This window comes from Gallus gallus, chromosome 6 (genome assembly GCF_016699485.2).
Source record: "Gallus gallus isolate bGalGal1 chromosome 6, bGalGal1.mat.broiler.GRCg7b, whole genome shotgun sequence".
NCBI lineage: Eukaryota > Metazoa > Chordata > Aves > Galliformes > Phasianidae > Gallus > Gallus gallus.
The window spans coordinates 7,149,343-7,175,520 of record NC_052537.1 but is presented as its reverse complement, the minus strand read 5'-3'; the positions used below and the strand labels follow the sequence as shown (position 1 = coordinate 7,175,520).

The 26,178-nt window shown below is 41.4% G+C and overlaps 1 protein-coding gene across 8 annotated transcripts in view; it reads right to left on the bottom strand.

Annotated features, from left to right (window-relative positions):
- The window catches only part of PCDH15 (protocadherin related 15), a 990,968-nt gene that overhangs the window by 118,659 nt on the left and 846,131 nt on the right, over positions 1 to 26,178 (bottom strand). For all 8 annotated transcript variants that reach the window (XM_046942815.1, XM_046942814.1, XM_046942813.1 and 5 more), the window contains 4 exons: positions 24,670 to 24,802; positions 19,283 to 19,362; positions 15,402 to 15,495; positions 3,296 to 3,424 (listed from right to left, as the gene is read on the bottom strand). In XM_046942815.1, coding sequence (XP_046798771.1) covers positions 3,296 to 3,424; positions 15,402 to 15,495; positions 19,283 to 19,362; positions 24,670 to 24,802 — 436 coding nt within the window. The remainder of the gene's footprint in view (positions 1 to 3,295; positions 3,425 to 15,401; positions 15,496 to 19,282; positions 19,363 to 24,669; positions 24,803 to 26,178) is intronic.

Here is a 26,178-nt window from a genome sequence, read left to right as displayed (position 1 = left end):
TGGCCTCCCCCAGGCAGCGCAGAGGGGAGGATCACTTCCCTCAACCTTCTGGCCACACTCTTTTCAATGCACCCCAGGATACCATTGGCCTTCCTGGCCACAAGGTCACACTGCCGGCTCACGGCCAACCTGTTGTCCACCAGGACTCCCAGGTCTTTCTCTGCAGTTACTTACCTGCGCCTTGGAAGAGGGTTCAAAAAGAGGGTGTGAACGTGATACATTGTGTAGAATAGATGAGCAGATAAGAGAAAGCCCAATACAAAAAGAATTGGAAAAAGAAATTCCAACAGCTTTTCAAGTGTTATTGAAAATATTTCTATCATTTTACCATAGACATTCATGCATTTGTTAGTTACAGCCTTACCTTTTTATTAATTGACATCACAGAATACATTCCTAGATTCACCTAAGTCATGCTAACAAGCAGTTATAAAAACAAAAATAGTAGCTGCTGGTAAAAATAAACAAACTGTATAATAATTCATTTGGGGAAATATTGTATGAAGAAAATAATGGCTTTTACTAGAAGATTTACTCAAAGAGTAGGCAATTAGAATAACTGGTGGTCATTTGGCCTAACCCTTGGCAACCAGGTCACTGCTGAAGATACTGAGCAATGCAGGCCCCAGCCCCGGCTCACCCTCCCTTGCAAAGCAGCCTGGATGGCACTGCTCCCCAGTCCCCACAGCTTTCCCACTCCACTGCCCAACACTGCAGTCCTCAAATATGGGCCTTACTAATAATATGGCTAGAAAGATGCTACTAAACTCCACATCAAAGCCTTTCCCAAAGCCAAGGTAAGCAACTTCCACTGGTCTGCCAGCAGTCACTGAGCCATTTGTCCCAGCTCAGACAGTTACCAGTTGGTCAGGTATGATTTGGTAGATTTGTTATGGCTGTTCCCATTCACCTTCTTATCATCCATTTGCTTGGGAATGGACTCAAGGTGGCCTTGTTAACTTCCTAGAGATCAGGGTCAGGTTCACCAGCTTGGAGATCCCCATATACACCTTTCGGACATAGTCAAAGTTGAGTGTGAAATTTGCCTTCCTAGTTAGAAGGTACTACCACTCCTAGGCATGTTTCAAAGATGACAGAAAGCATCTGTGCAGTAATGCTAGTCAACATTACAACTTTTGGGTGCCTCTCATCTGCTCTCACTATATTTGCATGTCTTATTTTCTTCAGCAGCCCATAACTTCATCTTCCTCCTGGGTAATGCTTTCCTTCTGCAAGCTCACTGGGCTGAGAGTTTCCCATACCTTGCCATAAAAAACAAATGAAGCATCAAAGCAGTGGAGCATCTTTTTCATAGCCCTCATCCGTAGGTCCTCGGCCCTAAGGGTCTGTGGGGGGATCTTAAATCTTAAGTCGCAAATATCTTTTTGAGAAGTCAACATTCAAAAGGGAAAGGAACGTGACAAGAAAAAAGTCATTTTTTAAAATCATCTGTAACAGTGCTCACCATGGCGGATTTCAGCTGTTTGATGACTGTAGTAAGAAAGATTCTGAAAAGAAGCCTTGCCCGTCAGCAAGCAGTTTAATTCAGTAAGTAGTGCCTTCTTTCACCAGCCCCTTCTGATTTAAAATAGCCCTTTACATTTTAACCACGTTACAGCTTTCCATATAAAACATACTCCAATAGAACCACAGTAGGTGGTTCTCATAGCATCACTGCCCTATAGTGGGAGAGGTTTCTAATGTACTGTGAAGGACAGTGTAACAGAAGCGTCTGTTGTTGTTGTTGTTGTTGTTGAAGAATCACAGAATGGCCTGGGTTGAAAAGGACCACAATGACCATCAAGTTTCAACCCCCCTGCTATGTGCAGGGTCGCCAAGAATCTCCCTCAACAACACAGCTACATCAGAAGGCTAATCAACCTTACTTCAATAATCTCGTTGAGGCCAGAAAATAATTCCAAGTGCCCAGATCACTCTTTTTCTACACTATTTGCATGGATGTGAAAAATTAGAAACTTCATCCAGTATTTCTGAACAAAGAGAAAGCTCTTTCCATCCGGAGACTGAGAATTAGGACTGGCGATAAACATGAGAAAAAAAATGATATAGCCATTTTCTATCATTCCACACGAAGCAATGAGCTACCAAAAGGTTTCATTAAATATTTTCATTTCAACACAACTTAGAAATTAAACTAATTTATCAGAGAGAGGTTCTGTCGCAATGACATATTTTATTTTATAATTCCATCTAGACTAAAAATAAACTCAATACAATGTTTTAGAAGATTACTGTACCTTGAGGGCACCCAGAAAAATACACAAAGTGGATTTTAAAGATACTTGGTACTGTTTCAAAATATCACGTCCATACATTTGAGGATGCAAAATGAAAAACGACTACATAAAATGAGCAATGAAAAAAACCAGCTTCGTGGAAACAGCTTCCAGCACAAGGATCCTAACTTCTGCACGTGCAACGACAGGACTGATATTTCAGCTCAGCTTAACAAAAGCAAAATCAGAAATCTCTGGTCTTCATTAATGCTAAGAGAAGTTATTTCCCTTTGAAACCACAGCTGAGCTTGGGCAGCTTCAGAGCAGTACCTACCTACCTTTAACGATACCGGACCGAAGAGCAAGCAGAGCGCACACACATGCAGAACCTCTTCAGTACTAGTACAAATGAAACCATACTGAAGGAGCTGACACGTAACTTGAATATACAAAAAAGTTTTAAAGTACGTAACAAAATTAGAAAGAAAGGCAAGCCCATCCCTTAGGAACACTTTCTCATTTTACAAATGCCAGAAAACATCTCAAGTTCACTCAAAAAGAACAGAACATTAACAGTAAATATGACACGTTGCGGTTATTTACTGAGTAATAAAAATTTTGAGATAGACTGTTATTATGGTTATATGCCTTTTCCCCTTTTAATGCTACGCAAAATGCTATATCCTAACTGGAGGCATCGTTAAGACAGTAGTTAATGGATTGTGAAGACAGTGCCTGTTTTCTCTAGTGATACAGTTGCAATAGGAAAGAAAGGCAAACGAGCATTTCCAACAGTGGATGTCTTCAAGATTAGTCTTCTGATTGTGCTATTGTTATAGGAAGTAAACTTTTTAACTTACTAACCATTATGATCATTTAAAGCCCAAAAGAGATCATTATGCTAACTGCTAATGTAAATACATCTGACTATATGGAGTCTTCCTTAAACTTCAAACGTTTCAGTGTGAGTTTTTCCCAAGGCAAAATTACTTTGCTTCCTTTCCTACTAGTCCGGAATGTTTGTGTAATAAACAATCTAACTGCACTTAACAACTTACCCTTACTTGACCAACGAAAGCATTGGCTTCCTCTTCCTGTACAGACAGGTTTTTAGGTAGAAACATATCAAAAACTGGCCCATTGTCATTTACATCCGTCACCACAATATTAACTGTAGCAGTTGAAGTCTGCAGAGAAAGATAAAATAATGAATGAACTAGCATCTAATTTACAATTTCACATATGACAACTGATCAGCAATTCTATTGCTATGCATTAGATCCATCCAGTATAGAATCACAGGTAAACAGGTGACCCATTTATTTCTGCATATTTTTTTGAAACAGGAGATGTTACTTATTTGAAGAGCTTATGTTTGGCTTAAAGGAAGAGAAAGGAAAAAAGCATCTCAGATATATTTTGCCTCATGTGATATTTTAAGAGTTTCAGGATCCTTAATTTAAGAATCCAAATTCAAGCAATTGGAGAGTGAAATCATTTGCACTGAGGTGAAGCACCTCAGTTTGAGCTTCATGAATTTAAACACTGTGGCACCAAAAAAAACATGCCTTTGTTTTATACCCTGTGTATGTAACTACAGAAGAGCTGCAGCTAATAACACGTTTCTGTGGCCTGTGACACAGGTTGCAAACAGAAGGAACGAGCAGTCATTGTCATTCACCAGGGAAAAGAGAAGCACTTATGGAAAGAAAACACAGTAAGATGGAAATATTACACCAGGAAATCATTACTATTGCAAGAACAGAGGAACACTAGCATAGACAGCGCAAGGATGCTCTGTACCCAAGAGCAAGACACACCAGCACCTGTCCTGCCCAGCAGAAGCCACGCTGCTGTGATGGAGCATTGGGTGGACATGCCATAGCTGATGCTATATCTTCTACCCACTGGGCTGCATCAAAATCTAAATATAATACAATCTAGAATAAAAACGTACTCTTGAATGTTTAATGTTGTTGAAGTTTTTTGTATTTCTACTCTTAATCCAAACATTGTTTCTTTTTCAAATCCTCATGTTGTGACTCGTTCCATCCTGAACCTCAGGTTTTCAGAGCAAGAGAGGCAGAACAACTGTTTCATCCTCATCAGCCTTAATTTTGCTGCGATGCGCAAAAGGCATGAGAAGAATGCTTACTGTTCATTTCTGTTTGCCAACGACAATACAAAGCAGATTTCCTTTTCCTAATCCAATCATCAGAGCTGGATGTAGAATGAGCTTGCAATGAAATGAAAGGATTTTTTAAATATGGTATTGTTTCAGGTAGCTGCTGTCCTCGAAGGAGGCACAACCTATTCCTAAACCCAAATTACTAAGTCTAATGCTACCATTTCAACACTCTTTAAAGGAACCCTGATAGCTCTGAAGCTCATTGGCATCTCCGGACTCTATCTGAAACATCTGCTGTTGTACCTCCTTCATGCTGAGCTACGGCTTCACAGGCCCATAAAAAAAAAACAAACAGAATTTCATCTCATTTTTATTACAGGGCATGTTCCTTGGTTTGCCACAGAGCAGCGTGTACATTGGCACTTGCAAAGGACAACTAATGTACTCAAAACCTACTCACTGTCTTAATAGTATGTGGTCATGCTTTCATTGCTGTGTCGCCAGTTCAATCTGATAGCTTACTCTCCGCAGGAGTGATCTGGGAGCAGGTCAATCTCCTTCACCTTCCAAATCCTCAGCGTTGGCAAGCAGCCCAGTCACAGGCATTGGAGTCAGCGGTCTTCTTCACATAGCTACAGATCCGGCTGTTGTGTTTGCACGGTGCCCTGTGTGCTACGCTGCAGTGCTACCTGTGCCAGCAGGCTGTTTTAGCAGTCCTCAGTAACAGCACAGCAAAGCACAAACCCCACAGAGACGCGAGTGGCACGAATAATAACCGTGCACAATGCAGCTCTTCCAGAAAAAGAGTTGTTCTCTAATTCCTTGTGCAATGGCAAATGCAGAAAACAGGGCTGTTCCGCAACACGCAACCTCCAGTAACTACATAGTGCATTATAAGTAACTGAGGATACTGTGAAATGAACAAACCAAAAAAGATGCTTTCAGGCTAGCTTCTTATATTGGCTTACGTTCGGTTGTTTGCTAATTGTTTCAGCAACTGCCATTCCCACGTTCAAGGTATATAAGGAAAATGTACTTTGCAATTCATGCATCACTGCCAACACAAAACACAATCCAGAATGTTTGCTCTGATGATGCACAATGTGCAGTGAAGGTAAATTAATCTTCCTAAGCTTACTCGATTCCACAGAATAGAGAGTAATAAAAACTCTTATATTTAATAAACTGAGACAAATATGGCACGGAAAATATTGGCTTAAGAAAGCACTTCTCATTTTGAAAAAATATTTCTTTTCCATTGCAGAGAATTGTAACAGCCTGTGTCTGATAATCTGTGGTATGTTCACTTCTGACAACACTGAATCAACCCACAGCAGCTCTGAGAACAGCTGCCAGAAGACACATTTGCATTCGATAGCTTCTGAAGCAAGTGCTGAAAGCAAAATTACTGTTGTGATTTACTTGCTGGTCTCATTTTTGTACTTGAGTGTGTGCTGTGGGGGTGCTCACAGACTTATTTCAGATCAACACAGCAACTTGTTATGAGGAACCCTTATAAGCCCTTTTCCTAAAGGACAATGCTATTCTAAATCCAAGCAACTCCCTACTCTGCTATTAATAGCATACCCCTGCAGTATTCCTTTGTCTCAAGCAAAAAAAGGGCACTTTTACTGAAGTAATCTTGAAACCCAATCATGATAATATCGGAAATAGACAACTTACTGAAATGTGGCCTAAGTCTAGAAGGGGTCATTTGAATAAGCACCAAAGCAGAGTCAGATTTCACACAGGACAAGAGGATGGAGACAGCAGGGAAGGTTAAGCCCTGCTTAATACAACTTGGATTTTAAGCAGAATTTTAAGATCCTCTTTAATATCTTTGTCAGTGACCTGGAGGAGCACGCACCGTCTCAAGTGATGGAAGCACAACGAGTCTCAAGTTTGCAGGTGACACCAGAGACAAAGCTCTTGCTTGTCTTTGCAACGCAGACAGACTGGGAATCTGGTCAGAGCACGCCCTGGGTAAGAACAGTAATAATCACACCTTTGATGCCTCTATATCCTGAGATAGAGTTTACCTGACACAGAAAATGAAGCTACCAGCCTGACTTCAGCATATGGAGGGTGAAAGGTTGGTTCCCTGAGTTATTCGATAGGTTATTCTGTGATGTAGAGTATGACATACTGAAGAAGAGGGATTCCAGGCCAGTCTTAACCCCCCAGGACAGAAAGAACTGTAAAAATGAAAGAGCTTAGCTTAGCTCTAGAAGAAAAAATGTCTGCAGCATTTCACAACAAAGAAGAGAAGGAGATAGGAAGAGAGAGATTTGAAACTGTTCCCAACTCTTCTGTTATCCACAGGTTTGGTATTTTTCCAACTGATTGCTTTTCTTAAGCTTTTCTTAAGCCCTTCCTTACCTGCTTGCCAGCACTGCATAGAGGATAGCTCCACTTACTGAGTCTCAAAGTTATACATAAACTAAAATAAGAAGTATCATTGCAAAGGAGTATTATTTTACTGAGATGCAAATTGGGAAAATTATTTTATAATATTAAATTTTAGGTTCACCCTAAGCTTCCACAGGAACTAAAATGAGACCTTGTAATAATACCATTTCACATATATCCTATTTTTTGTATTGGTCACAATTCAATGAGCTACTGAAAGAGGGTCAGTGCAGTGGCAGGATCACCAAGAGAAGCATTCACACTGAGATGCTTTAGTAGCAGCAATGCTCCTGTGTACACTGGTAACAACAAACTCTGAAAATGAGGAGGAAAAAAATGGGGAACACTCCAGAAGTTTTCTTTTTTTATCTAAATTCAGGAAACACTCCTCATCCCACTGATAAAATAATGCCAATCTTCTAGGGGAAGCAGCCGCCAGTTGGCTAACTCTATTTCCTTGAGATGCACAGAGAAGCTGTCCTGCCATTAACATCACAAACCATAGTAACCAGAAAATAATTGTTTTTTAAAAAACAACATTTTTATCTCCCCATTAGATGGCTCCAAAGTTTTGCTTAAGTTCTCTGCAAGCTGACATGCTGAAATAGCCTTTATTGAACAACTCGAATAAATTACAGTGTCTGATTCAAAACTGCAGCATGGAGCAACACTGGTAACATGACAATCATCTGTCCGATGTAAAAAGTCACCAGCAACACTGAAATCACACTGACTAAATAATTATTGCTTTAAAGTTAGGTTTAGGGCTAGCCACAAACTCTATGTCTGCTGTTGGAAGAGAAAATAACAAAGCACGTACACTGTGGGTCATACCCTTTGCAACAGCAGTCAAGGTAACTACCTTGCACGTCAGCCAGTGCAGGAGGGTGCCAGGGCACTGAATGCATGCTTTAGGGATAAGAAGTGTGCTGCAGAGAGGATAAATGTAAGCACACTGAGAAAAGGTCATTGTATTTTGTACGGAGCTTAGTTTCCCTTACTGATAGGGAAGCCTGTCATGGCTTGCCACCATTCTCAACTGCAAGTGGCTGTGGCTGCCTGAGATCACTCCCAGAGCCACCCAAACTGTGCTTCATTCTCCACACACCTACGGTAACTTCTGCTAAGGGCAGCCTAAAGCAGACAGAAATGAGGATGCTTCTCTCAAGTCATCACATTGCTATTCTTAAGTTGGTAATTAAGCGCCTTTAATTCTGCAAAGCCAGCTCTCTTGTCTCATTAGTGGGGGGAAAAAAGATAGCTATACCACACATCTCGGAGCCTCGGGATGCAAGAGATGTCTCTTTACTTACCACTTCTAATACTTCAGCACCAAATGCAGTACTTCAGAAGTGCTGCAATGTATCCAGAACCAACAACTCAGCTCCTATGGCCTGCATATGACAGACTAAACTTAAGGCAACACTTAGAATTACCAGCAACATGAAGCAGGATTTCTCTTGCGAAGTTTGTGAAAAATTAACAGAAAACGTGAAGAAATTATGTTTGAAAAAAATCAGCTCCAGCTAGCATCTTTTAATTCTCCCTCTACATTCTTCCTCATGCTTTACTGTTGATTACAGTATTCATTATGAAGGCAAATAGTACCTCAGATTTCTTACAGAATTCAGAACAGTTGCTGTGTTTTCCAGAGGATCCTAAAACGGACAGCAGAACAGAAGCCTCTCGAGAAGGAAGAGCTGCCCCTCTAAACATCACAACGTATGTTTCACTGCCACTGAAAGTCTTTGCACAAACGTGGGCTGTTCCCCGCAGTAACCACACAGAGATCTAAGTCACAACTGGTTCTGCCAATGGATACTCCTCATGCAAGTACCGAGACAATGCAGTTACAGAGATGGCTAAAAAACACCTAGAATTTTCTACAAAGTGTTTGTTGGATGTGGTTTGGAAAGCAGCTTCGAAGTTATTACCAGAAATCCATGCAGAGGAAAAAGTGCTACAGCTCTGTACCGGGCTCTTCCCATTTATTACCGAAGCAAACTGTGCTTACTTCTCTTTCATAATAACTGTAAGTCAAACGAGAGACCAGTGGCTGCAATTTATAGCTTTCTTAGGGCCAATAAAATAGTCCCTACCTATATAATTCTTCCCTAAGCAATAAATGCATCATTTACATAGCCTCCACAAATATCTTTTTGTCCTAAGTACACCAGACCCTGAGAAACGCTACAGATGATAAATTTGAAGATTTCACTTGTGACTTATTTGTATGCTGCCATTTAAATTAAGATTGGGAATTGCTGAGAGCATTCTTTGCCTTGGAGAGGAAGCATTCTCAGTTCTGATGTCAAGCAAGTTTATTAACTTAGACAAACTCTAAGACAAACGCTACCATCTCTAGATGTAACTAGTTTGCAAATAATAAGATCCGAGTTAAAGCCCAGGGCTTTATATGATTGAAATGAAGCTGCAAATAATGCTTCTGATCTACATAACAGGACTTATCAAAATTATGCAGGAGAACAACACATTATATCCAAAATAATAGCTACTCTTTACAAAGCAGGAGAAACAGCTGCTCAGATCTGAGGTTACTGGGAGCAATAAGGACCAGCATAAAGTACACGTGAATGGTATATCAGGCAAACTGCTGTGCTGTCCTTGTGCAGCGCTCCGGGAGAGTGGCAGCCTGAAGAATGACACTGCTATCAGGAGTCCAAACATTACTGGTAAAGGAGGATGGCAAAGCTAGAAAAAGGGATGGGTAAATATGCAGAAGTGGTTATGGCCTCGTTCACTGACCTGCCTGTGTGCACAGAACGTGTATAAACACAACAAACAACATCCACAAGGCCATGAGGAAGGGGACCATGCTGTTCTTTTGCAGTCTGCTCCTATCAGCAAGTTGCAAGCCCCAGTTACTGTCAGACCTTGTTTTCTTCCAGTGTAGGGTACGAGAACTTTACTAGTGGCATCTACTGACTCTCTACATGCCTCTCCAAGTTATACAGAAGAAATGCCTAGCTGGACTGTAAGAAGTTTAGGAGAGAGAATGGACTGAGGCTTCAAACAAGGCTGGAGCTTGTCAATAGTAACAGTGATGAAAAATGATCAGAAGCAGCCTGGGAAGAAGACAAACGCACAACAGAAAAGAAGAAATCCCTAAAGCAAACCCCTCTAAGCTAAGAACTCACACAGCCAAAGAGAAACCACAGAACTTCAATAGGCAAGGAAGAGAAACCCACATGCACTCAGGAAGCACCCCGACAAACGCATGGCACTGCTGGGACAGTCTCCAGCCACCGTCCGTGGAGTCCGAGCTCCAACCCTCTGTGTCGATTTGCAGAGCAGGAAGAGCACTGATCTGCTCCAAAGCACCTGAGAAGCATCTCGGTACCATTGGAATTAGGTATTACTGTTCCTATGGGATGAGCTACCAGCAGCTTATATCCCAAGCCGTGTGTCCACAGACTAAATGACTCACATGTAGAGCATTGTGTACACATCACCCAACATAGTTGAAGGGCGATGTGCAGATGACACTACATCTGTTATGCTGCATGGGGGGGATAAAGCTGTGGAAAACATGGGCTACATCTAAAATGTTGAAGATTCAGCATCTTAGCCTCAAAAAGATGAAGCTGTGGCATCTCCATCAATACCTTAAAACCATGAAACCAAACCTGACAACTTCCAAACAGAGGAGGAACACAGCGTGCTGTAGCCTTCAGCTGCAATTCTCCCAGCTTTTTTAGCGTGGGATTTTTATTTAACTGAAAGTGGAGATTTCACTGTTACTGGAACCTGATGCAGAACTCTATGACACCCTACAGTCTTTCAAAACAGAACTTCAATCAGCACAAAATCTCTGGTGGGAAACTGTCATTAATTTACTTCTTCACGAGGATTATCTAAATCACCCCTTCCCTGTCAGCATTTGAAATGAAAGCCTTTATGGGGAATATCACCCATGTAAGGGAAGCAGACAACGGGTAGAAACACTTGAAGTCTGGGAGCCTCCTAAATCTCACTTTAATATATGACAGCTGGTGTGAAGAAAGCAAGGTCATGGCCAGAGAAAGCCCTTCTCTCCTGAAGAGGAAGTCTTGCTAGGCACCTTCCTCACTTCTAAATGGAATATTACACAACGGATAAAGAAAAAGTTAAGGCTTTCTGATATGAAGCATGTAACTTGTCAGGAAAACAGTGATTTTTCTTTAGCCACCATTTATATAGATAACATTAACATCATTTAAAGTGAAGTTCTTTGGGGGAAGGAAGCACAGTATTGTTCCCTCTCATGAATTTATGAAATATTAATTTCCACTACACCAAAAAATCACACTGAATGTGCCACATCAAGGCAATTCTGAAGTTCTACAGTACAGCCTCTTTTATTTTTCCGGTCCCATTTTACTGATTACAGAAAGGTCAGCTAAGCAGAAACCTTGACCAGACCTTTTAAAATACAAACCTTTGCACATATAAAATGTCTTCAGTGAGTATTTACTTTAAGACCTGCGCACCCTTTATTCTTAACGGATAAGGGAACTGGTATGAAGCAGATACAGATAATACTTACAGCACTAACAGAAAATTTACTGTAATTAATTAACTCCCTGAATGCAATTCAAGTGGTAAATCCTGGCCTAAATTACCTTGATCGAATGCTACCTGTTGGTTCCAGGCAATGTAATTAATCCAAATGTCATGGGAGATGGATGCTCTAAGTAATTAGCGATCCTCTTCGATGACTGAAATATCAAAGTGCAGCTTTCATGAAATACACACTGCACTGAAATAAGACTACTTATGTTTCCCTCGGTGACTAAATGCCCACCTGAAATGTTGCACTGCTCTGACCAAGGAAAAGAAGAAAGGTAGAACAGTGCTTGGTGTCCGTGCCTACACCAGAGTGCTCCACAGCCCTGGCAGCAGACTATTAGCATAAGCTGCTCTACCACATCTTTGCCTAGCATCTAGGACACAGCAAATTTTTATTCCATTTTCATTAACAACAGCCTGCGGCAACGATTTAACTACACCACTAAGTGTGCAAACAGTTTTCAATGGTTGGTCTTTCAGATGGCACTGCTGTGGCCAAGAGGCTACCTTGACTGTCTAGGAGCACTATGCTTCTGCATGCTGTAGCCAGCAGCATGTTCTTAAAGTTTCTCAGTTCTAAGCCTCACCAATCTGATTAAAGCTCCTGTAGGGACTACAGTGCAAACCCACGGATGTTTTAGCCACACCTGGAAGTTCAATATTATGGCACTTGACTAATTAATCGGTGCCAGATACTCAGAACCACATACTCAAAACACAAAGACTTTTTCTAAAAAGCCAATTCAACAACTTGGAAAGAAAAGATGGACAACAAGTTTTTCCAGACTTCCAAAATAGATGATGGCGAGTATTTCCATGGCTGGTCATTTGTTTAAATTCTGCTTAAATCATAGAGTACACAGTAAAACAATAGTGGAGCTTCCTGTATTATATACAAATGAGTCAACACACATGCTCATCCGAGCCAAAAATAAAGAGCAGGGAAAACTTTCTTTCTTCACCCACAAGTCCTGCATACATTTTATTTCCAGCTACTCCATGCAATGTGAAGACATAAATTCTTGCCTTCAATTCCCATCCAAACACACCACAGATTGGTAAAATTGTTTGAGCTTAACATTCTTTTCATTCACCTGTCATTCTTCTGCCCATCTACAACTTTGCCCTACAGCTAAGGAAAAAAAAAAAGTATTTTTCTGACTACTCAGCTAATGCATCCTTAATTGTTTGTCAGATTGTAGTGTTAATGGTGAGAGGTGGCAGGCTGTGGTATTCCAAGGTCAGAGAAAAACCACCAGCCTGTTAATGCTCTACCTTATCAATCAGAGCAACAATAACTCAGGAAACACAGCCCAGCATTTTAAGCAATCCAGAGCGTTATAAGGCATGTAAAGTGATGAAATGGTGTCAGCCAGGCCACACAGCTAAATGGAAAGTCATCTTGCTTCGTGGAGGCGTAAGTAATTTTGATGGAACAAGCAGTCCCTAGAAGTCAGAAGGTGGTCTGTGAGGACAGGACTGTCACCAAACAACGTTAAACAGCTAAATAAACCTTGGGGCTCAGAACCTCAGAAACCTCAGCTACTTAGCGTTGTAACAACATGGTTAAAAGTCTCTTAGAACCTTTATTAATGGGGTAGAAAAAGAATCAGTGAAAAAAAAAAGATTAAAACACCAGAACTGTACGGTGTGCAAAGCAGGGTCTTTTTCCAGTGCAGAACTGCATTCAGACAGACTTCACAGATGGCAAGAGGAAGAGTTAGACTGGAGAATGTGGAGGTCAAACAGTAAACTGAAACCAGTTCTTCAATCAGTGATCATTTCCCTGTAGGCATTAATTGGAATTTTCAATACAGAGGATCTTGATGACAAGCTGCAGGTGAATTAGTCTGGAGAGCACGAGTTCTGTAATTAGAGGAATCTTTTTCCTAAGGAGACACCATGGTTTTTATGCTTTAAACTAAATAAGGAGAAAAGGTCCTCCAAGAAATTTCACTGACATGTAAGCAGGCATCAACACTGTTAGTGAGAACAGTCTGCCATGTCGTCAATTTGCAAATTTACATGAATGCCCTGACCTGGGAGGACCTGCCTAATAGGTAGGCAGAGCTCAGAGCTGGAGAGAATCCAGCAGAGAGCTATAAATACGACGTGGGACTGGAGCATCTCCCTTATGAGGGAAGGCTGAGAGCCCTGAGGCTGTTCAGCCTGGAGAACAGAAGACTGAGAGGGGACCTTATCAATGTTTATCAATATCTAATTGGTGGGAGTCAAGTGGATGGGGCCAGGCCCTTCAGTGGTGTCGAGAAACAGAATGAGAGGCAAAGAACACCAACTCAACACAGGAAGTTCCATCTGAAGATGAGGAAAAACTACTGTTGAAGGTGGCAGAGCCCTGGAATAAGCTGTCCAGAGAGGTTGTAGTGTCTCCTTCTCTGGAGATATTCAAAACCCACCTGGACAATTTCCTGAATAATCTACTGTAGGGAACCTGCTATAGCAGGGGGTTGGACTAGATGCTGGAGATCAAACACTTCTGCAGAGACACAAGGAAACCTTGCAAATTAGTCCAACACGCTGCTGCCTGGCATTGAAAAAAACACGGATTTAATTGGCTGAACTGCCCTATTTCAACTGTTTATTAATCAAGAATGGAGGGGCTTTTACAGCTTCATTTTTGGTACTGGCCTGGTGGGTGGCAAGTCCTGCTAACTGCTCGTCCTTTTGTGTAGTGTCAGCAGAATCGCAGTATGCAAGAGAAATTAAGCCAGTCTGTAAAGTAAGCCATATTGCAGGACAGTTTTAAGAGTATAACTGTCCCTGCCACCAACAGAAAGAATCTTAAAAAAAGGAAACAGCTACAGCTTAAGTAAGAGACCCCAAACCAAGCAGCAGAAAAGAGACCACACGAGCTAAAAGAGTGCAGCCGTATTACACTGTAAGAGCAACTAACACACATACTGTGCAGATACAAAAGTAATAAAAACAAAGCAAATAAAACCTATATGGTATTGAGGGAGGAAAGCAGATAAGGAGATAGCAGGGAAGTGAACACAACACAGCTCTGTGTGCCAACAACACACAGTACCCAAGAGTTCAGTGACCCACTGCTGCTTTGCTCAGCCTCCTGCTTGTCAGATGGCTGCTTGACTGGCTAAGAACTTATGCTTTTTGAGAAACTATGAGCTTTATGCTAGCACTGAGAAATCACTAATATCTTCCACTGATGTCTTAACACTTCTTCGGGTGGTAACTATTACGGAACCCCAAACCCTGCCTTCTCTGGCCTTCAGTAGCCTTTCTGAGCATGGAACGGTATTTCAGCAGCATAACCTAGCCCAGAACCAAAAGCATTTTTTTTTATTTACATCATCACATTTCACAGCTGGAAGTTTAAGATGAAAGCAAATGAACTCACAGCTATTGAGACCATTCCTGATAATAGCTCACAAGCAAAAAAACCAAAAACATTAGGATGAAGTACTGAAGAGAGCTGTAGCCAGCTTTTTAATAGAAAAAGAGCAGGCTGTGTTATGGTTACTCCATATCAATATTGAAAAATATAATGGCTCTAAGAACTTTATAAATACTTTGAGGAAAAAGAATCTGAGCAACTACTGAGCAGGCAGGCAAATCTTTGTAAATGGAAGTAGCTAAAGTAGGGAGAAGCAACATGCCAAAGAAATAACACACAAGACTTTCCTTCTACAGCAGTCAAGGCAGGGTGAACAAGGGTCCATGCACAGGAGATTTCTCGATGGCTTCTGAACAAACTGGCAAAGATTTTTCTGTTTCAATGTTAAAGCTGAACACGGGCTTCTGGAATAGCCCAGGTAACACAGATGTATTATTTTACATCTTTCCCGTAAAGAGCAATTTTAAGGTCACTTACTTAGAGACTTCTCCACCTATGCTATTATTCCATGACATGAGCCCATAGGAGAATGGCTGCACTGCATTTATCTTGCATGACCTCGCTACAGTACATTCCCCATGCTGACATTGCTGCAGACTTATAGATACTCCAAGTGGACTATTTCAAGTATCAGGCTACATACTGTAACAGCCCATTTCTTAATCTTTCAGAGGAAACTCACCCCATCTGGTCTGCCATCCGAGGCTGTAACGATCAGAATATAACGATCAGTGCTTTCTCTGTCCAAGGGCTTTCCTAAGGCTAGCAGTCCAGAACTAGTAACAAAACAGAAACATGAAACATTATCAAAATGACAATTTTTAAATTCCTGTGAGCACTTCTGTTCCACTGCTTTGCATTACACGACTTTTTCTCCTTGAGCAAGTTAATAAGCTTTTAAGGCTTTATTACAACTGAAAGCATGCTTTGTATAGGTAAAAGCTAATAAAAATGATGAGCAAATTTTTTTTTGCTTTCTGCTTCAATACAGGTGTAATTCAGGACTAAAATAGCAACACAGTCATATACAGGATTACAGATAGATAGTCCTACAAAGGGCTCAAATTTGTTAGGAAGCCGCAGTGCTATAATAAATGAGAGAGAACCAAAGGCAGTCCATCAATCACAGAGGAGTCCCAATATCACTGACAGGATTACAGCACTAAACTTTGGGAATACGACATGGATGGTTAATAGACATGAATCTCCTTAGAGTTTTATAGTGAAAGGCTACTTACTTGCACGTTGCATAACTGCAATAAAGTGCTGCTATGAGCTAGTGCTCTTTCAGTGCAAGCACAAGATTTACTATATACCCTAATAATCAAGTATTAACACAGGCATGGATGTTGTGGAGAATAAATCATGATATTATTACTATTGATGCTCATTTATGAAGAGAAAATGATAGAAGGCAATTTGGAGGCCATGAATAGGTATGGGGCAGTACAGATGCAGCCTCTAGAGCGGGAGTTGAGGTACAGAACGACATGAGATGCCCTGGGTTACAAGCAATTCACCAGTGGTCAGCTACTGATACACAGATCCAGGGGCTGCACAAAATCAGTCTGGAGTCACAAAGAGAATAAGCAAGCATCTGAATGTGTAAAACACACCATATATATTAAGTTCAGGTCTAAGCCAGATTTCCACAGAGACGGGGGAAAAGATGTGTAGTACAGATCACGTTATCAAACAAAAAAATTATTATCCTAGAGTGAGTAGGAAGAAACCATGAACTTCCTTCTCCTCCCGGGGCAGGACTTTAGATGCTGAAGACTCAGCATATAACCTTGTTCTAGAAGAGTAAACGCAACTCCAGGGAAATTGACAGATACTGAAAGTTTGGGTATACATTTACACATCTTTATATATATATGAATAGGTGTAAAATATTATGTGAATCTATGTGTGTAAAACACTAAACCTATTCTAGCAATTCTCTTATTTTCAGGTGTTTTTGCAAAACTATTAGCCATAATAATAAACCCATCATACTTCAGTATTTTGTCAAGAAACACCACAATAAAACATGAACAGAATAGTTTTTCTTAGGAAAGTAACAGTGAAAACAAAGAACACCATAACACACTTAGACATAAAGTATTAATTCACAAAAGAACCAAAAGTGAATTGGGACTAAAATACTGACCACAGATACTTCTTTACTAACACTGACCTATAGCTGTATGCATCTGTGTCAGTTCTGGCAATATTTTTGCACTATCCTATGCTGCCTTATCAGTCTTCTCCTTTCTACCACTTGAGCAGCAGCTGATTTACACAGACTCCTGAGTTTAAATCATGGATTCGGAAGTACTTGCATTCATTTAACATCCCAGCTTTCTCTTTCATGAAACGTAACAGGGCACTGAATCAGTACAGGTTGTGATAAAGCTGTTTTACCAGAGGAAAAAACTAAACCATTACATGTTCCTCTGACTGATTTCTAGATAAAGGAGATAGAGTAGATAGATGTACCACTGACAACATTCACTATCTATGCTGCTAGGTGGGCAACTACAAAGTGAATAACTGAAATGCTCCATGATGCAAGAAAATAATCCAGAGGAGAAAAAAGGAGAGGATATAGAGTCATGCTCATGATCACTGCTTTGGCCTTGAAGTACCTAAAAATGCATCAATCTTTATGTAAAAACATCTCAAGTAGCCTTCATAAGCCAATCAGAAACTGCAAGCTTCAATATTAATCCTACTTTAACCTTCCCTCTAGGCATTTCAGCATTTACAAGAAAATGTGTGAACGATTGAAGAAAACTTTGTACACATCTTTTGCAGGACAAGACATGTAAGGATAACAGAAAGGAGAAAACACTTTGAAGAACTCTGCTTTTTGCCAAAAGGCAACAAGAGATCAAAAGGTGAGGAGACTGCTGAAACCCTGCAAGCACCGTGATGTTCAGACATGCACACAGAGGGACGTGAGGCTGGGGGCTCTGTGGGTCAGGTTGCTCATGAGAGGCTCTGGAGGCTGTGTGGCATTGAGCAGGAGTGCCAAAGTCCCTCCCTTACTGTCCCTGTAAGGACAGGTGACACGGGTTGAGGTGGTGAGGCCTATGGGCGCCCTCAGGGCCTCGCACCTGCAACACTGACCACAGATGTGTGCTGTGTCCACAGTCTTCAGAGAGCACATCGGTGTTTTGTTATCTGTTTTCAGACTCAATTCATGGCTGTGAATTCATATACCATCTTTAACAGCTTGACTTCTGCCTGTCTCCACACTGTTTACATCCAAAGCTGGACAACAGAGGAGGTATCAAGGACTCAGTCTCTAGATCACTCTCAACAGAGTGGGTTTGGCAGGCCACCCATAGATGCCCAGAACTTGTGCATTTCATTTTTAAAACAACCTCTTCGGGGTGAAGAACTATTGGGATTTTGACAATGCAAAGCAAAAAGTGCTGTGCTGAACAAAAACTACACAGAACAGCTACCTGCTGAGTAACTGGCTCTTGGAGCATCTCTACTTAAGCGAGGTGCACTCTCCATTACTCAAGTTGCAGAAGTCACAGAGGCTTGGGTTGGAAGGGATCTTAACGATCATCAAATTCCAATCTCCCCTGCCACAGGCAGGGCCTCCAACCTCAAGATCTGGTACTAGACCAGGTTGCCCAGAGCCCCATCCAAGCTGGTCTTGAACACTTCCAGGGACAGAGCATCTACAACTTCTCTGGGCAGCCTGTTCCAGCACCTCACCACTCTCTCTGTAAAGAACTTCCCCCTGACATCCAAGCTAAACCTTCCCTCCTTGAGCTTAAAACCATTTCCCCTTGACCTATCACTGTCTCCCCTGTAAAAAGGTGATTCCTTTCTTGTTTACAATCCCCTTTTAAATACTGGAAGGTTGCAATGAGGTCTCCAAATTACTCAGAATATAAGGACCCGTTCAATCTCTCCCTTACACCAAACTAGCAGAGTTTTTACTATTATACCCATGCTGCAAGCAAGTAAGCCTCAGTTTATGTCTGTCCCACCACCTACCACAGGGTGTCAGCTCACCATCCTCCATTCTTCCTGCAAACAAGACAGTTACTCTGGAACATAAATAATAGTTGCCTGTATCAAATCAAGGAGATGAGGCAGATGCAGGCCTACATGGTGCTTTGTTATGTCCTGAAGTACTCTCTCTTCCCCACACTAAATTGGTATTCAATTTAAGGAAGAAGAGGTTATAAAACAACGCTCAAAAGACTTTCCACCACAGACCAACATTCTTGAAGGTGGGAATCTAGAGCAAGAAAACGTACCTCTCATTAGTCAAGAGCTGACAAGTGTAAAGGTTTTTAATTAATCCCTGGTCACTCTTCTAAATAGAAAATTTCCACCTGAATAGGCTTTACCTACTACAGTGTTTAAAATAAATAAATAGTCCCTTGTGAAAAATTCCTGAGTACAGTAGCATTCATAGAGCTCTCATTAGTGTCCAAGGACACAAAAGAAAAGCTGAATACGTCTGATTGCAAGTCTTTTGTTTTGCTCTCAGCCCATATACTTATTTGACTGGAAAGTTACAGGTCTATATTCTAAGGCTTTTCCACTTACCTTTGAGAGAGATTAAAAACTTGTTGCGGATCTCCATTCTCAATGAGGTATCTTATAGGGTCACCCTCTCTATCAAAAGCCTTCAGGAAAAGAAGAAGAAAAAATTAAGTCAGTTACAAAGCTTTTCATTCTTCCCTTCCATTTATTAACTGAAAAATTAACTCCTGAAGTTCCACTGAAGTTCTCTACAGGAATGACGCTGATCGACTTCTAAGGCAATACTGCCAATTACAGATAAGCTGCTTACGATCAAGCTGTAGCACATCAGAATTCTTATCCTACAGAGGAACAACAGTATCCTAAAGACAAACTTCTAAATCATTACTACATGTGAGCACACAGCAATGCAACATGAATCTCAAGCTTTATTCAGTTACTTTTGTGCAACTACAGACCAAAAAACCCAATTCTTTTGTTTTCTTCATTCCAGCTTCTTGTTCCCATTTCTTATCCAGATTAAGTTTACCAGAATCCCAGTCCTTTTGCTTATGTTCCACTAAGAAGCGTGGGTGTATCAGTATTCACCCTACACCTTGATTTGTTTCTTGAGAGATGAAAATCAGGATAAGAACTTAGAAAAGAGCCTTTAACAGCATCAAAGCAAGTCTGCTCCATTTACTAGATGGCAAAACAACTTCTCCAAAGTTGAGTAAACTACTTGTGAAGATAAGCTTTGGCTAACCTGTTTCCAAAAATCAACATGAATATTTCACAAAATTGTTTGTCAGGCTTACACACACCATTTTCCACCAAAGACTATTAGGTGCTTTCCAGAGAAAATACCATTTACTGACCTGCATCACAGTTACAAACATCCAGCATTCAAAATACAAAGTGACAGGAAAAACAATAAAAATACTGCTTTGAGTATTTTTGAATATTGCAATGAGTATTGCAAGAAGGCCGACAAACAAGTTCAAAAAAGGGCATACAGAATTTAAAGAAGACACGTCAAAAGTGAAAAAGAAGGTAAGAAGAGAAAGTATTTTGGTGTTTCTCATCTTTCAACAGTCATTTTCTTTCTTATCTAGTTTTCTGTAGGCATTTGCTGTAGACCACAGTCAAGGACTGTGTACTTTTGGCCTAACCACCAAAAAACAGTTCTTAAGGTAAAAAAAAAAAAAACACCATGAAAATAAACAAACAGAACAGAATCAACAAAACAGAATCAATAAAAAGTTTAGGAGGAAGTTTTTCACCCAGAGGGTGGTGATGCACTGGAACAGGTTGCCCAAGGAGGTTGTGGATGTCCCACCCCTGGAGGCATTCAAGGCCAGGCTGGATGTGGCTCTGGGCAGCCTGGTCTGGTGGTTGGCGACCCTGCACATAGCAGGGGGGTTGGAACTGGATGATCATTGCGGTCCTTTTCAACCCAGGCTATTCTATGATTCTATGAAAACCTCCCAGCCTAACTCCCCATCCACAAAGAATAATGTTCAAGTTAAAGGAAATCAGAGAAGTGTGGAACCACGTCACGAAGTAAAAGCAGGAAGGATGATGCTGAGCAGGTCCAAGGGCTAACACTTTGCATCCCAGCTGCAATCAAGCAGGTAACAAAATTAACTGTGGCAGCAAAGGGGTAAAATTTCAAATTAGAATAGGGGAACAACACAGCGCATATGTACATAAACAGAGCTTCTTCAAATCATCTGCTGAAATTACAGCCTGATGAAATTCATCCTAGTGTATAAAAACATGGGCTGAAGCAATCTCAAAGCCATTAGTAGTTTTCTTTGAAAACTCACAGAGGACATACGTGCTGAAGGGCAAACATGAGCTACATCTTTCACCAAGGAAAGAGGCAGGAAATCACACTGCAGACAGGTAGAGCTCAATTCCCAGAAACAACAAATAATCAAATTATCTGTAAGTACCTAAGATGACAAAACGGAGATGGATAATAGCAAGGCTAAATTTCTCGAGAACAAAAGATGTCAGAGCAATCTAATTTTCTTCGTAACGGGACAACAAGTTGTGTGAGTAGGGGAAAAACGAGGGATGTAAAAATGCATCCTCGCCAGAGTAGGGCTTTTCACGCTGCCTTATGTGACATTGTCACAAACAAGTTATGAAAATATTATGACCACATGGAAGGTGGTATTAAGCTGCAATTAAACTGGTTATAAATTAAGGTTCAGACAGCATCAGACAGCATTTAGTATTGCAAAGGAGCATATACTTCTTCCAATACTGATCCACGTTCTCATTAATGCCATCAGTGGTAGTACAGGGAATTGGTTTATGCGATCCATAGGCAGCACCATGAGACAGGAGGTACCAGTCCATTACATAGCGTCAGCAGAATTCTGATGACCTTACACTGAAGTCAGGAAGGGACAAGATTTTGCTTGGTAAAAACAAGGAAAAAAAACCTATTCATCAAGAGTATGAAAGCTCAGAAGGATAAGATGTAGAAAATGTGATCAGAGAGCACCTATGAGGACAACGGTAGATCCTGAATCACTGGAATCACAGTGCTGCTTCTGCCTTTAGTGTTCCTTTCCATACTTTCCTAGCACGGTTTTCTCTTGACCTTACCTCCAGAGGATCTGCCCTCAACTCACATATAAGAATCACTCAGAGGTTCATTTGTGGTCTACACTCATTTGTAACAAGACTGGAGTCACTCAGAAAGACACTCGGCAATAAAAGACTGCAAATAACAGCAAGTTATTACGTATGTAAGAAAAGGATTAAAAATCTGCAGTTCAGAAGAAAACAACATCCTACATCTACTGTTTCTAGGTCAGTCAAACAGTGGCTTCATACATAGTACATGTCACTTCTTTGTTTGGCACCACACCTGGGCCACCATAACAGTCCTACTTCTGTACTGCAGACTCTCAGAAAGATGAGATTTGCATATTTTAATTAATGTCTGGTAAAATGCAAAGCAATAAAGCCTCCGAGGCATGCAATAAACTCAGGTTTATTTACAAATTAATACAGAGAAGATCATTTAATACCGCATTACTTAATCTCAACTGCCGTTAATTAAAGCACCAATCACAACCAACAGGGTATATTATAAAATAAATAACACACGCACAAGAAATAATGTTAACCTTCCTTCATCAACATTACTATATCAGTAAGACCACTCACGAAATTAAAAGTCATCATGAAAATTAATACGTGATGCCTGTAAAATGTTTGGGAGCTGGTAATATTACCCCCTTAGAGGCCACATCCCGAGCTAGTGTTAATATTCCACAAAAAATACAAGATGACTGATGGACAGCCTCACCTGGAAAAGACAGCAGAAGATTTTGAAAGCTTAAATACTAAGCCTATGAATGTTTAAAATGTCCTGGCCAATTTTATGCAGGAAATAAAAAAGGAGAAAGACAGAAATATACTCCACACAATAGAAGTCCTTTAATACAGATGAGCATATTAATGCAGAATGAGGAAGCTGAGCTAGCTCTATAAAGACAGAGCATCTGCTGTCAATATCCAGGACCATCAGTCCTGAAAGAGAAACTGAATTTGACAAACCCTGAAGAGATAAAGCTACACACAGTTGTCGTTTAAAAATTAAGTATTTTTCATAAACAAAAAGCATACAACTGAACTCAATTCAGGCATACTGCACTGGCAATAAGATAAATCTACATCGCAGTAACAATAACCAAAAGACAGCATTTTCTGTGTAATTTCAAGGCTCTTAAAACTGATGTATTTCACTCTTTCCCAAACAGGGTAATTGGTCCCTTCTGGCCATGTAGCAAGAGAACAGCCACTGCTCTATCACCAGCATCCTGGCTGGGCCCTGGCCATCTCCCAGGCTTACTCAGCATACCTTACACCAAAGTTCATTAGAAAACAGTATCGAGGCAGAACACCTGGGGGTAAGTTAAGCATTAACGAAGACAGATTATCCCAACAATGTGCTTCACTTTCTAACCACATCGGAACCACACAAAATCCTGAAACACTAAAAACTGCAGAGGCTTTTCTGCCTCTGAAGACTACTCATGTCTTTGGCCACACATTCTAACACCTGCCAAATAAACAGAAGTGTCTCTGCTTATCAGCGTGCTCCTGGTTCTCCTTTTTCCTTGTTGTTTCCAAAAGCAAGCAGCTCCCCACCAGCGTGGAGAAGGCTCCTGAGCAGCATGCCTCTCCAGTTCTGAACTCACATTAAAGGTGCGCCAGCAGCTAATTTTCAGTATTGAGCGAAACGAGTCATCACCCCTCAGCACAGGTGAAATCAGCTTAGCCATCCATAGTCATCTTAAACTTCCATCAGTTTTCAGCAGGCCAGTGAAACTTATGCAATCACCTGCACCAGTGACTCAAAGTTCCTTTATTTCACAGCCTTTGGGCCAAATCATTTATTTTCTCTGTATTTACTGAATGTGTACAGTATCCAGAGCCAAACTCCTCAGCTGATATGGACTGATGCTAATGCCACCAAGTTCAGCAGACTTCAATAGAGCTACACTGACCTAAAGCAGATACTGCTCCATATGGTTCTGCTTAGCTCAGGTATCTCCAGTCATCTTCCTCTGACTGGCTTTGTATAAAGTCTGAATGTGGCGAGAGGGAGAGAGAAAGCCAAGCTCAGGAGAGCATGCTGCACTGAGTTTATTGCTTTAGACTTGAGACCATAATTATTTCATGATAATATTTACGTCCTGGTCCCCAGAAAACACACTGAAAGAATGGTAATTTATCTGTCTACTTTGCACAGCTGGCTTTCAAGACGGCAGCACAAAGCACAAAAGCTTGGGGAACAGTAAATAAGGCAGCAAAACCTGATACATTAACCGTGCAGCACCACACAGAGAAACAACGTGGGTCTGCAAAACCGGTTAATGCAGCATTATTTATAAACAATACTGGATTAATGTGTTTTCACTGCTTCCACCTGCAGAGCTATTTTGGGCGGGGTACTTGCTCAGAATAGAGATGTTTGCAGAAGGAGGCAGCGAGACCTGCCTTTTGTCAGCCTGTAGCAGCAGCTGTTAAACGCACTAAGGGGTAGTAAGCACCTTTGGATGCTTTTTAAAGAATACCAGGCTAAAGAAGGCTAAGCGCCAAAAATCTTCCTGAAATTCAATGGGAATGAGGTGCAGAAGTCCCCGAATTCTTCTGATGTGCTGGCAAACATATATGGGGATTCTAACACACGAGAAACGCAGTTTGTTCAAGTTTTAAGGCATTCTTAATCATAGACCTCATCCCATGTGCAGCCTGGAGTGCCTTTTAGCACATTTAGTGCCATCAGTTTCCTATATGGTACGTGTAAAAGGGGCTATTTATTACAAATAAACATTCTCCCTATTACCCATCCTTCCCCACTACATCCAAGGACTGAATTCTGCATGGCACGGACACAAACAGAAGGAACGTGGTGAAGGCTTACAGGGAAGCTTCTGTACCTGCAGGTTTAACAAAATCGCTCCAGTCCTCATGGCCTCACTGACTTCCAGGCTGTACATCAGCTGCGGGAAGCGGGGAGGGCTCTGGTTGTTGGGTGGAAGGACCTCGATATAAACTGTAGTAATAGAGCTCCTGCAATGAGACAAAAAAAAAAAGCAAGTCAAAGTCAGTACATCAGCAAACACAAGGCAACCAACGTCTGTCTTATTCTTTGTGTGTTCTGCAAGTCTAACAATCTCCCACTGCTCCTTTAAAAGCTCCAGGACATATCTTTTCATTCCCCATCGGTAGGAAAAAGGGCTGTAACATTAACAGAGGGAAAGCTAAACAACGTTGTTTAAAAACAAAACTATAACATGTTGCTGCATTCACCATGTAAAAAGAAACCACGTAATCCCTTGGTCCCCTAGAAGAGGATGACAAGTCCTGTGATGATAACTCCTTCAGCTAAGCACAACATCTCCCTGTAGCATCCCTGTCATGGTACTGCTTGCTTCCTCTCTTTGTAAGGGGGGGAACTGAAAGCACTGTTGGAGAGGTAATGCTGGGAGAAGGCTGATGTACACAAGCAGGCTGCATCAGCGCTGTGGTTTACATGCATAAATCAGGTGAGTTAGCCACAGCAATACAGGAGGCTTCAATGTCACTGAGGAGACGTGGCAAACCCAGACTGCATTGAGCCACTAACACCAATGTAACACAAAACACATGCCAGGTGGCAAGCTGAAAGCTCTTGTGGGAACCTTGAGACCCACTACAGACCTCGCACAACTATACTGCAGACATTCTTGATAATCAACAGCTCCGAAGTAAGAGATGAAGCTAGGAATCTCCCATAAATTTCAAGGAAGATTTGGCTGAAAGGGACCTTTCTTCTCCCCCGTCTTCCAGCAGCAAGATGACAGGCTGCTGGGTGGGGTGTTCAGCTGGCAGCAGGGGCTGAGGTGCTCTAAGGAGACCACAGGGCTGCCCCTGTTGCCTCTAGGAGGCCCTGAGAGGTTCTGGAAGGTTTCCTAAGTGGCCATCCAGCAGCTGGACATGTCAACCCAGCACCTGCATCTCAACAATACATCACACAGCAATGAGCCCTCAAGGTTTAACAGTGCCATGCCACAATGCCTTCCCAAAGTTGCATCAGTGCCCAGCAACCCTGTTACAGCCCCAGGCAATCCTGAGCTTCTTGTGCACAGAGGTGCTGCAGTGCCTAACCACAGCCCAGTGTTTCTGGGGCATGTGTTGGGTTCACTTGCTTCTACTAATACAGGGGATGAGAAATCTTGCTGCTTTGTTCCTAACAGCCAGCTCTGTATTTGATGTAATCACACTCCAAACAAGTATGTAACTTGCACTGAAATGCACCAGCGAATTACAAAACCTCAACATCCATCGTATCAGGCAGGATTTAAGAAGCTGAATTTGCAAACTAGTGGCTCAATGGACATAAACATTCAGTGGAAGATGGACACTTACAACTACAGTTGATTACTCAGCGTAGACTACCTTGTTAT